General features: G+C 35.8%; 1 protein-coding gene across 2 annotated transcripts in view; it reads left to right on the forward strand.

Annotated features, from left to right (window-relative positions):
* luzp1 (leucine zipper protein 1) overlaps window positions 1-9,167 on the forward strand; it is a 145,615-nt gene extending 136,448 nt beyond the window's left edge. For both annotated transcript variants that reach the window (XM_039739192.1, XM_039739193.1), the window contains 2 exons: window positions 4,017-4,261; window positions 8,573-9,167. In XM_039739192.1, coding sequence (XP_039595126.1) covers window positions 4,017-4,232 — 216 coding nt within the window. In that variant the 3' untranslated portion in view covers window positions 4,233-4,261; window positions 8,573-9,167. The remainder of the gene's footprint in view (window positions 1-4,016; window positions 4,262-8,572) is intronic.
* Window positions 9,168-13,667: the final 4,500 nt, after the last annotated feature.

Raw genomic sequence — 13,667 nt, forward strand, 5'->3', positions numbered from 1 at the left:
ATTAACAGTGTGGATTCCAAAAACCACTCTAGGTCTCCAAAGCAATCAATCAGAAATTATTATCATGCTGTAGGCAACGTCATCTAGTGGCAAATAATTCAAACCTACAAATGTTCCACTCACAGCTTCAGATCCCACTGCCAGCTCACTTCACCTTCCTGTGCTCCACATGTACCTGTGTAACCTGTGCTTCATAAATAGGGTAAAAAATTATGGGGTGGATGGGTTATATTTAGAACTATTGCAAATCAAGTATTTTGTGTTAATTGCTTTGTTAATCCGCCCATTGTTATGCAAACTCATTGTTTAAGGCAGAGTTTACCCCCATTTCTCTCTTATCACATTTATGTATGGAAATGTGTTATGGCTCCATTACTGTTCACATTTTACGTTTGTAAATCTGTAAAAACACAATAAGTCTGTACTCACTATATGGTAATAAACTGAATTAAATTTAATTGGGCATTACGATATATCTGGTTCTGAAGGTGAAGTGAATATTTAGATACTTTTTATTTATTAATGTACTAGCAAAATACCTGCACTTCACAGCGGAGAAGTAGTGTGTTATATAAGTTATAAAAAAGAAAAGGAAACATTTTAAAAATAACGTAACATGATTGTCAATGTAATTGTTTTGTGAGTGTTATGAGTGTTGCTGTCATCAAGGATTTGATTATCATTATTTCTTTCAATTAGGTTCATATTTGGAGGATGTGTTGTGTTCAAGTTACATTCCGTGTTTGTCAACCATTGTAAAGATAAGAGGTTTCATTCATCGAAGTGTTCACTACCCAAATCGCTACTCGTGAATCTAAGATGTTTAACAGGCATTCCCGGTATTAAGTTGTGGAATTGCCTGCGAGTATTCAGCAACAGCATGTCTATTAACTTGTGGATTTTTCTGCGAGTATTTAGCGACAGCATGTCTATTAACCTGTGGATTTTTCTGCCAGTATTTAGCGACAGCATCTCTATGAAGTTATGGATTTGCCTGTAAGTATTTAGCAAAAGCGTGTCTATTAACTTGTGGATTTTTCTGCGAGTATTTGGCGGCAGAATCACAAAGTTGTTTTCATCTAGCTGCATCAGAAAATGTACCACAACATCTGACACGCCTCATTTTTACTGTCTTCTCACAGCTTGGATTGCTGCTGTCATAATCGGTTCGAGTTTCATGGTTTGTTTCAATTACGTTAGTTCTTGCAGGACTTGTGTTGAAGTGACATTCGGCAAATGTCAAGCGTTGTAAGCATACAACTGGCTTCATCGATAACTTCGCATCCAGCTTTTGAGAGTTGAAACATTCATAAACATCAAAGTGTCCACTACTCAAATCATCATCTGTGAATCTAAGATCTTTAAGAGCCATTGGCAGTTCTCCAAAGGTGTAAAATATTTGGCCATTTCGGTAGACTTGAAAGCGACAACCAAACAATTCAGCGGCAGCCATGAACTCGCATGCAGAAGCATAGGTGAAGGGCTTAAGCATTTCACTCTTATAGTGCTCCTGTGTAGTATAATTATCTCTTGTACCGTCATCAGTCCACACCTTGAACCTGTTTCAGTCATTCAATACATAAGACACAATGTTCATCCGGATATAAAGAGTGAGCCTGATATGGCCGTGCAATATGTAACACAGATAATGTATATGGCAGGCGGCATCTCTGGGCATGGAAACCACTCGGTAAGTGACAGTTCTTTGATCGATGGTGATCACCTCGATAGAAATCTCACTACCCAAATCGCTACTCGTGAATCTAAGATGTTTAACAGGCATTCTCGGTATTAACTTGTGGATTTGCCTGCGAATATTTAGCGGCAGCGCGTCTATGAACTTGTGGAATTGCCTGCGAATATTTAGTGACAGCGTCTCTATGAACTTGTGGATTTGCCTGCAAGTATTTAGCGGCAGCGTCTCTATTAAGTTGTGGATTTGCCTGCGAGTATTTAGCGACAGCATGTCTATTAACTAAGCATACAACTGGCTTCATCGATAAATTTGCATTGTAATAAACGAACAATAACACAGCGGAGAAGCCGTGGATTAAATAAAAAGGCTGCAGTTATCAGCAGGGAGACGTGAATACAGTGGCGAAGCAAAGAAGGGAATGAAGAGACCGGAGCGACGGATGGCCTTATATGGGCAGGCAGTCAATTACGTGGGAGGCGTGGGGATGGAGGGATGCAATATAGGCAGGCAGCCAACTATGTGGGAGGCGTGGTGATGGGGGATGCAACGCCGCCTCACACGGCGACCGAGCTGCAGGCTATGGACGTATATATGTACGTAAGTTAGATTCAATTATGACCGTTACGCGTAGAATTTCGAAATGAAACCTGCTTAACTTTTGTAGGTAACCTGTAAAGAATGAGCCTGCCAAATTTCAGCCTTCCACCTACACGGGAATATTTGTGTGTATATATATATTTGTGTGTATATATATATATATATATATATATATATATATATATATATATATATATATATATATATATATATGTGTGTATGTGTGTGTGTGTGTGTGTGTGTGTGTAGCCCTTCCTATGAAGGTTTCTAAAAATCCTTTTTTGCATTGGTCTTAATTTATATTCTAATTTCCCGAGATACTGAATTTGGGCCTTTCATTAGTTGTCAGTTATAATCATCAAAATTAAAAGAAATAAACATTTGAAATACATCAGTCTGTGTGTAATGAATGAATCTAATATACAAGTTTCACTTTTTGAATGGAATTACTGAAATAAATCAACTTTGTCATGATATTCTAATTTTATGACCGGCACCTGTAAATTTAAAGATACCCTATTTCTTTTAATTAAATTAATATTAAAAAAATTCTGCATGTAGAGTATCTATCAAATTATACTGTGTAGTGTGACATTGAGTACAGTGGCACTGGAGCTCTGCTGTTCATAGAGTCTGTAAATTTTTCTTTTATCCACATGAATTTTCTTCTACATCCCAGCATGCATGTTAGGCTAACTGGCCCACTGTGGCCATTCAGGCATCCAATATTGATTCTTCCTATAGGGATATATGCTGTATTCCCTGGAATATGCCAATTAAGAAAATAAATTGAGCCATTCACCAGTACATTAGACATCCCATATATATCTTTGTGTTATTCCAATAACAGAACCTGCTTTTAAGTTCTGAGCCAAACCTAACTGAGAAGCAAATTAACTTCTAATTTTATACAGAATTCCTTCAGAGAAAAGGAAAGCAATTATCAAGCATTCATCCATTCATTTTAAAAAACACTAATGCCATTATTGCATTGTGCCAGACTAAAGTTTATCCTGGCAGCACACAAAATTGCTGAATGGGATATCAGTCTATTTCAGTAAATATCCACACACTTACTTGCACACTTACTCATAGCAGGCCACTGCAAATGCACATATTTTGCTGTGAGAGGAAAACATGTGAGAACAAAGGCAGAACAGCTAAAACTACACAAAGACTGAATGTTAATCCTCCTGGAGATGAGAGGCCACATTTCTATATGATCTAACATATATCTTAACATTCTTAAGCCCACTTATTCCAATTTTGGCTTGCGTGGAGTTGGTGTATTTAGGAGCAGAAAACAACTAGGCACAGGGTGGCAGTATATCAGAGAGCCCACTCTCACACATCTACACTAACAAGGGGCCTATGTACAGTCACCAGTCCATCCAACAGACGTCTTTAGGTATATGGGAGGAAAGCCAGGAATATCAATATTAATATTATATATTTCTTTCTATGGATGGATTACTCAAAAATCTTTCAGATCAAGTTCAGAAGCATGCTCTATTATAAGAGTCACTTAACATACCATCTGTAGTATAAAATCAAAAATACATATGGTTTGACTTAATTCAAATAGTTCTGTTCTGTTTATGTAGCATGCTTTGCAATGGTGCTTATTGTGTAAGGAACAATATACAATAAAAGCTGCATAATACCTGTCAATATTTAATGTATTTTTCACTTGTGTCTTGTTTATATGTCTGTTTCTTTTCAGTCATTTGAAGATGGTGCAGACTATCATCTCTCCTCCAGAAGGCGACTTTCACCGGCTGATTTATTGTCTGACAGACTGGCCAAACCCGAGGTTACAGGAAAAAGAGGCTCTTCAAAAAATGATTTGTGGCAAAATCCAGAGAGCACATCTGTGCTTCCTCGAACATCACGCTCCGAGGGTAGGACAGCATCACGACCCTGGAAGGTGGACAACTGAACAAGAAATCTTTTGCCAAATGTACAGAGGTACTCTGTCATGACGTTTTCCAGTTTCATTTTCAGTCTTAATTCTTTCTAGAGGGTCAAGTAAAGTTTCACAAATGAGTGCAGAATGTCAGACTTTCTTCATTTTTATAAATTCACAAGAGTTAGAATGGAATTACTTGAACAAATATGTAACACATTTACTTCAGCCAGTCCTTATTTTGAAATCATTAATATGACAGAGACGGACTATTTAAAAAGTTAGTGGAATTATATATTTCTCCTTAATTTAAATTCCAAAAAAAAATAGAGCTGCAGTAAGGGCCAACCACCTGCTGTCCCTTATCAGCTTACAGTTAATTTATAAAGCCAATGGATAGAATTACTAGCACATTAAAGCTTACTTCAATAATATTAAATTTGATTGCTTTTATTCTTATATTGGACAAATTATTGTAAAATGCCAACAGAAATCACATTATTATTAAGTATATAGTTGAAAGGGTTCATTTAACTTCAATATTTAAGTTTATGAAAGGAAATGAGTAGGACATGCTTTCAAATTATCAGAGTATCTAGGGGAACCCACATTTTTGGGTAAGTATTTCTACTGGATCTTTTACACAGTTGGCACCTTTTGTTTTCATGTCCATATCTTACTCCTGTTATGTAACCTAGGACTTTAATGCTTCACAGGTCTCTTTACATAATTATCATCTTCATAAATCTCACAATGTAGTACTAGAGCAGCTTGTACCCATCCATCATCAAACACACTTTGTCAAGTTCACGACATGGTAACATTGGGCAGAAGGCACAAACCAATGCAAACTCATTCAAAATGTGTGAGTTTAGAGTTGCTAATCAACTATTCATGCATGCCTTTGAAATCGGCATTTAGTGCTTGATGGTAAATGTCTTCATGGGTTAGTTGTATTCACTTTTCATTTCTCTTTCCAATATTTATTCTGGTCTATTATTCAACAGCAGCCTAACAAGCTTTAACAAATTTAGACACTGTCAAATGATACCCTAGGGCAAGGGTGTCGAACTCCAGGCCTGGTGGGCCGCATTGGCTGCAGATTTTCATTCTAACCCTTTTCCTAATCAGTGACCAGTTTTTTATTGCTAATTAACTTCTTTTCCCTTCATTTTAATAACCCTGTTTTTAAGGATTCAGTCCTCTGAATTGATTCCTTTCTTCATTAAATGACAGCCAAACAGAAATGAGATATGAAACGAGCCAACATTTGAGCAGCTAAACTGGGATTTCAAACTCCAACCAATTTTCACTCCAACCAATCTCTTAATGAGAAGCCAATTTTCGGTGTTAATTAAACTCGTTATTTAATTCCACAGCTTGTTGCTGGTTTCATTCTGCCATAGCAGGCATTTCCAAAACTGTTGAAGTTTTGGTGACCTGAAAGATCAACCTGAATGAGACCTTCACCTTTCTTTATTTTCAGATATTGTGAGATGGGCACAGGTGAGCTGGTCACGTGGTGGCTTGTTTTGTTCTCATTTTTATTTGGCTGCTAATTAAGCAAAAAGAAACAACTAAGAGGCCGGAGTCAAGTTAATTAAAATTAAGGCAAAAAGAAGTTCATTAGCAGCTGAAACGGGTCACTAATGAAGAAGATGGTTAGAATGAAAACCTGCATCTACTGCAGCCCTCCAGGACTTGAGTTCGACACCCGTGCCCTAGGATCTACTGCAGGTTTGTCCAAAATGATGAAAGATTTCATTTAACTGCTCATTTTCTCTGTCTTACTTTGACCATCAGTCTGTGGTACTCACATGGTAAGGTTTCTTTACAGATTTCCATAATAATCAAACGTTATAATAATAATAATTAATGCAATCATTCTGTCAATGAATTTCGGGCTTGAATTTAAGTGTGAGATTACAATGGTTGCATCTTTTTGCTAAAATTTACACTAAAGTGAGAAAATATCACTACTCTTTCCAGACTTTTGGGTTCTGAAGCCAAATGATTCATCATTTATACAACGAAAACGTGAGGAATGCATTGAAAGCACATTTGGTAGGTGTTTGTATGGTATGAGAGCCACTAGAATGCAGCCACCAATTATGACGACATTATGGCACTTCCATTGTGTGGCTAATTCTGGAAGAACCTTCAATTAAAGCGTCAGCATCTTGTGACAGCTATAATGTTAATTCATTTGACTTGTCCATTACATGTTACTTTTCAGTAAGTTTTACCAACCAGCTAATGTTTTCCATTTGTACAGGTACAAACATAAATCTCATAACACCAAACATTATAAACATTAACCGAGTGACTTGCTGAAAAAACCTCATTTAAAATCTTATGGTTCTTATGAAGGGCAGCACGGTGGCCTCGCAGTTAGGAGACCCGGGTCCGCTTCCTGGGTTCTCCCTGTGTGGAGTTGGCATGTTCTCCCCGTGTCTGCGTGGGTTTCCTCCCACAGTCCAAAGACATGCAGGTTAGGTGGATTGGCAATTCTAAATTAGCCCTAGTGTGTGTTTGGTGTGTGGGTGTGTTTGTGTGTGTCCTGTGGTGGGTTGGCACCCTGCCCCGGATTGGTTCCTGCCTTGTGCCCTGTGTTGGCTGGGATTGGCTCCAGCAGACCCCCGTGACCCTGTGTTTGGATTCAGCAGGTTGGAAAATGGATGGATGGATAGATGGATAGTTCTTATGAATGAGATTCTATACATGAAAGTATCCTAAATAGTTTTGGTATTTATTATTTCATGTGGTATTTATACAGTGTAATAATATATCATGCACTGAGATTTTGCTAGTGTAGTTTTGAGCAATATTTATTTTTTAATTGCTAAATACGATTAGTAATTTAGAATGTGTACATATTAAATTAAGTAGCCCATAATGATGATATACTCCTTATAAAATGCAACATAAAATCAAACAAGCATGTCAAATCCCAACATTTGTTGTTAGAGCGAAATTTGAATTTTTACAGCAAATGTCCTTTTTCATTTCAAAAATGATTTACTTTAGTGTGACTAAACATTTTTGTTCACCATTAAAAGTGGTCATATTTCTTTTTCATTTTTTTCTACATTGCAATTACTGTACAGTTATTTATTAAACCACAATGTACTGCCAGGGCAACCAATCCACCAAAGGATTTATGCTCTCTAAATCAAAAAATTGTAAAGTCAGTAACTGCCACAAATTCATTATGTTGCCTACAGCATGTGGACTTCGGCCTTGTACCTAAGAAAACATTTAGGATTTCAGTGACCATGAAAATTTCTGATTATTTATTTATAAGTACAAATCTGAAGAATCTACTGAATGTTTTTTCATGTGACTGCATTCATTTTTGCATGCTTATCAGGCAGTTATTTTGCTATGAAAGGTACTTGCCACTTAACCTTTTTGCTGCAAAATGTTCTTTTTTTTATCCTCATTATTCATACATAACTTTTACATGACATACATACATTGGATTTATTGGTTTATGGTCTGTAAAATACATCTACAGATTGATAAATGTAAATTTGCATTATATTCTTCCCAAAAATTGTATTCTTCTTTACTTTGTACAAAATATCCAAGGATACTAAATAATAATACAGGATTTAAAGTGTCCTGGGGTATGTCATAAGTTAAAGGTAACAGGTAAAAATAAATGGAAGAACTATGGTGTCCTCCATACTTAAAAGAAAACTACATTTTAAATAAGACCATAAGAAACATTTTGAACATAGAGTTGTTGACTAATTCCAGCTGAACTACAGTGGTGTTAGAATGTTTGTAAAACTTTCTGAATTTTCTCTATTTCTGCATAAATGTGACACAAAATGAGATCAGATGTTTGTGTACAAAAAACTGGATAAAGATAAACCCACTTAAATGAATGACACTAAAGCATTATACTTGTTTGTTGATTTATTAGGGAAAATGATCCAATATTACATATGTGTGTTTGAAAAAGTATATTTATGCAGAAATAGAGAAAATTTCAAACGGTTTACAAATTTTCTAGCATCCCTGTAGCATTTCCAAATTATTCTGGAGCTGTGATTTGAAGCTATAACTTTGAAATGTACAGACTGGTACGTTATTTTGTGTATCTATATGCACATCTCTATGTGAAAAAAATACCTCCTAAATTTGTGGAAAATTTCATCTTTACCTTATTCAGTTTTTGCCCTGTATTCTCCAATTGGAATACAGCACTTTGTCAAAAGCACTTGTTCAGTTAAATGGGTAAAGGTGACATGTTGCTGTCTATACTTTGAGTTTCTGTCATTAAAGCTTTTGATGCTGCAATGTTCTGACTTACTTTTTGATAGTGAACACTAAATACAGTAAATACGTTTTGTTTTGTCTTTCAGGTTTGACGCTATCACGCTCTTAAGGAGAAACTGAGGAACAAACACTTTACATATATTGTGCTCTTCAGGATCATACCAGGCCACCCCCCTCACCCCACATTATTTTTTAATTTTTTTCTGAAACACAACAGTTCCTGCACTTGAGAAATCCTGCCCATTGTGATTTTTATTTGCAGAGTGTATTTCTTGCGATTCCTGTAATATTTTTTTTATTTTATGGTCTATTTTAAGAATCATTTTTAAAGGTTATAATTTTACAAACTGATGTATATACTTCGTGTTTGCACATATGTGTGGGACTTGACACAGGAAACTTCTGCATACTCATTTATGCTCAGGACAACGCTCTTACAGTAGAAACTTTGGCAGCCTCCGTATGTAGCAGCAATATTGAAACCAGCAGACTTTCATGCTTTTTGTATTTCCATGCAAAGTTGACTTGTCAAGTGCACATCTAATGGAAAAGTTTGGGTTTTGGGGTTGAACAAAACAGGGAGCGAATTACTTTAAAAAAGATTTTTTTTTATATGTTTAATTTTTCTCTTTTTTGTAACATCTGCAGTATAAACCAATAAATACACAGGAAAAAAAATGATTCTGATGTTTTGTAGGTGCCTTTATGGTATTCTTTAGCAAACCATAAGAGAACGAGCCACGTCTTCATTTTAGTAGGCTAGTCTATTTTCTTTTCTTTTTGTAAAGGCATTGGATATTTATAAAGTAGAGAGAGTTTGTTTTATATTATTTATATTAAAGACAACATTCTAAATGTACTCACTGAAAAGCAAACTATTTTCATCATGTTTTTATCAACAAACAACAGCACAATCTATTCATGACCGAAGCGGCTTTATTTTAAATAGCACCTTTCATGCGAGGTAGCATCACAAGGCAGTTACAAAGCAAGCATGGTTAAAATATATACCTTTACATTTATATTTATTTGCCTAAGGCTTTTTTTTTTTTATCCAAAGCGACTTACAACATTTGAGATACAATTGGTTACATTTCTTTTTTTCCAACTGGAGAGCACAGGCGGATGAAGTGACTTGCTCAGGTTCACGCAGTATTAGTGGTGGGATTCAAACCCACATGTTCTCATTTAAATTTCATACACACTTCACCAATATCTGTCAGAAGCAGAGAAGTTAAAAAGTAAAAAACAGAAATTTATATGTGTTAACACACTCTGAAGCATAATAAAGCCATGTGATTTTACATTAGACTCCTTTACAGTACATTTATATGTAGTTTGTATATTCTAGCATAAAAATGGACACTGAATGAGCATGACAGTGATTATAAAAAAGGAATATTATCATAATTTATTATTTTGCCTTTTTATCTGGTTAAAAAGGGAATTAAATTTAGGATGCCGCAGTCTCTGCACATGATCATCTGTGTCTACAGCAAAATAAGACGGTAGCAGGATTTCCAGTTGACTGGTTTAGATTCCTTTCTAGTTCATTATTTAGAAAATGTATGTCTGTGTCATAGATTCATGCATTGAATCTTGAGTGTCATGGTAGCTGCCTCTTGTTGGAGACTCTAAAACCCTGCTCTATAAAAATAAAGAGGTAACTGTCCATTACCCCAAATAGCTGTTTCAAAACAATGGCCTACACGCTTGAGGTAATGGTCTTAAAAGGCAGCTCTAGCTAAATTGTCAGCGCATCTCACTGTACTGATACAAAACACACATTTTATTTAATTAACTTAACAAACCCACTTATTGCAAAGTAAAGGAGAGCCAGAACAAATCCCACTATCAGGGCTAAAAGAAGTATTCTATATGGAAGAAATAATTAAGTAATTTAATTGTTAAAAGAGTGTTACACATTGAATTTTTAAACTATGGCAGTACAGTGGCAAAGTGGATACCACTGCTGCCTTACAACTTCAAAATTCTAGATTAAAATGCAATCATCGGTCATGATCTACATGAATTTTCCACTTTCCAATGTTAATACTTGGGTTTAGGGAATTCCAGTTTTCTCCCATATATCAAAGATGTGTGTGCCAGGTTGACTGGTCAAGTAGCCAAATATAAGTGACTATCCATGTGAATATGGCCTATGAAACATGTAATATACGTAGGATCACCCTATCCTGAAATGCAAAGGATGAATGTAAATTCTGAGCCCTAAAGAGTTTAAAGGCATATTGGGATCTGAATCGTGTAAAATAAAATGCTATTTTTTTTTATATTTCCAGACAATTGAAAGGTTTAAGGGCGGCACGGTGGTGCAGTGGGTAGCGCTGCTGCTTCGCAGTTAGGAGACCTTGGTTCGCTTCCCGGGTCCTCCCTTCGTGGAGTTTGCATGTTCTTCCCGTGTCTGCGTGGGCTTCCTCCGGGTACTTCGTTTCCTCCCACAGTCCAAAGACATGCAGGTTAGGTGCATTGGCGATTCTACATTGTCCCTAGTGGGTGTTTGTGTGTGCCCTGCTGTGGGCTGGCACCCTGCCTGGGTTTTGTTTCCTGCCTTGTACCCGGTATTGGCTGGGGTTGGCTCCAGCAGACCCCCGTGACCCTGTAGTTAGAATATAGCAGGTTGGATAATGGATGGGTGGATGAAAAGTGTGAATGCAAGCTACTAGTACAGTTGAATCGTCATTTAGTTTTGTTTGAAGCAGCTTAAATATTTAATTTAGTGTAAATATATATATATTACACTTTATACACACACATGCACACCAAGTGAATGTAATAGGTATGCCCACATAGTACCAAGTAGCTTCCTCTTTTGCCTATAAAAACATCTGTGATAAACTGCAGAATGCTGTAGCACCAACAGATTAGAAAAAATGCCTTTTATATATATGTTAATGTATATTAGAATTTAGTAAGGTAGCATCACTGTGGTTAGAAATTGCTGAATGACAACAATGTTCCAAGTCTTACCTCTGATTCTTAGCACGAATCAAGTCAGACCTTTGGTTGTATTTATCAAGGTTTTTCACTTTTGTTTGGTTTTTAAGTACATCATCGTGTGGCTTTGGATTTCTGTTTGGTGTCACTGTCTTCCTAAAACCTTTTTTTTTTATTATATAGTTTCAAAATCCCCTTTTAGATTGCCAGTAGTATGAAGCTTGTATTTTCTTTCTAGGCATGATAACCTTACAGGAATCTGCCTTGTCACATTACATGCAGGTTATTTATTCTTTATGTTTGACTGAGGGGATTGTGCCAACTACAGTTTTATTTTGTTGAATTAATGTCAAAAGAAATGCTTTGCACCTTGAGTATTAATTTCAAATTCTGTCTTGACTGACAATAATATTCTTTAATCACCTGTTAGCAGTATACATGCTTTGTTTCAAGCTGTTATTTCTGACTTCTTTCCATTTTGCCATGCAAGACCCTTTATTTTACCCTTACATCCATATTCATGTTTATTCATGTCAATTTTAGTAATTGGAACTTTGTAATATAACCAAATATTAAGGACATATTGGACTATACCGCCCTATCACCACAGAATATGAATTCATAGCATCATGCATGCAAGTTTCTAACTTGAGCTGCCACAAAATTTTCAGGGTTTAGTTGATAAACTACATGTTTCATTTCTAAATGTTCTCCCTCATTGTGCTACTACGAATCCTCCTTAAATTAAAAATTACTTTTAAATATGGGCCTTAATTAATTTGTGACTTTAGATTACTTCACCTCTGAGTTGCCTGAACTGTTCCACGGTCTACGCAACCAAATGTAATTGATGATAGTGTGTGATTGTGACACAGACAGAAGCAAACTGCAATGAAGTAAACAACCTCTTTTCCACACATTCATATGCCATTTAAACTACTTTGAACCATTTTTGCATATATAATTATGTAATGTATATTTTGTTGATCACATTTGCCGTAGATTTTATAGTTTCAGTTTGAGTTTTGAACATACTATTTGATCATGTATATGCATCATCAGCAGTTATTTATGCATTTTTAGACTTGTGGATCAGTGACTTTTAACTTACATTAATTTCATTTCAAACATATTTTGCCTATTAGCACTATAGTGCAACCAAACCTCATAAGGACTACTTTGAGATATACATCCATTAGTGTGAGTCAGTTTTCTGCAGATTCCATTGGTTATTATTAACCAACAGTCAATATGTTGGTCATTTACTAGTTGTTAATTTTTGAGATGCTGAGGCACATATGTGCATGTGTGTGTGATCATTTTAACCAAAGAGAAATATCTAGTGTGTCTGAACTTTTTTTTTTTTTTAAATTGGCAGTTGGTCCTACTTGAAATTAAAACATAATGTACTGTATGTGAACCAGAGGAAGGCAGTGACACATTTAGCTTTAAGTAATTCGCTCCCTGAGCTCACTTAAATTGGTTCAGCACTTGGCCCTAAATATGTAACTGTGGCCAAAAACCATGTATATAAAAGGACATGAACTCAGAGTTGGGGGAAAAGTATTATAGACTTGAAATCATTACCACTGAGGATTTTTAAGACAATCGGTATTCTGCTCTTTTTAAATCACTTTAAACTGAAATGGATTCAATTACCAATTCTGAACAGAGAAAATGTTTTGTATTTTACAGTGGCCCAGACTTAAACATGTATTCCATATTATTGCCTATACCTTAGATCAGGGTTCTCAAACTCGGTCCTGGGGGACCCCTGTGGCTGCAGGTGTTTGTTTCAACCAGCCTCTGTTTTTAATTAGACTCCTGGGCTATTTAAGTGAACTGTTGTTTCCCAGATTCCCTGTTTTGGGAACAATATAGAAATTAGAAAACTAAGTTTGGTAAAAAGTATTAAAATGTACTAAGCAGTTATATGTATTTTTTTTCTTTCTAGCAGTATTTTCATCTTGATTGTCACTCTACTTTTCTAGGTGTTCTAATTGTTTAATTAATCTGTTATTTACTACTTTGTGGGGCTGACACTAAAGTAGTTGCAGTCTTTCACGATTGAGTGTTGTTTGCTTGGGTTTCTGCTGTGCTTGTTTTTAATTGTCATTATTAGGATTCAATGAAGGGAGCAAACTGCACAGAAAAAGGGCGAAATATCATAAAAAGAGAGTTAAGCATTTAAATCCATAGCAAAAACAGAAACATTTCTTAAGTTTC

Source organism: Polypterus senegalus, chromosome 17 (genome assembly GCF_016835505.1).
Source record: "Polypterus senegalus isolate Bchr_013 chromosome 17, ASM1683550v1, whole genome shotgun sequence".
Taxonomy (NCBI): Eukaryota; Metazoa; Chordata; class Cladistia; order Polypteriformes; family Polypteridae; genus Polypterus; species Polypterus senegalus.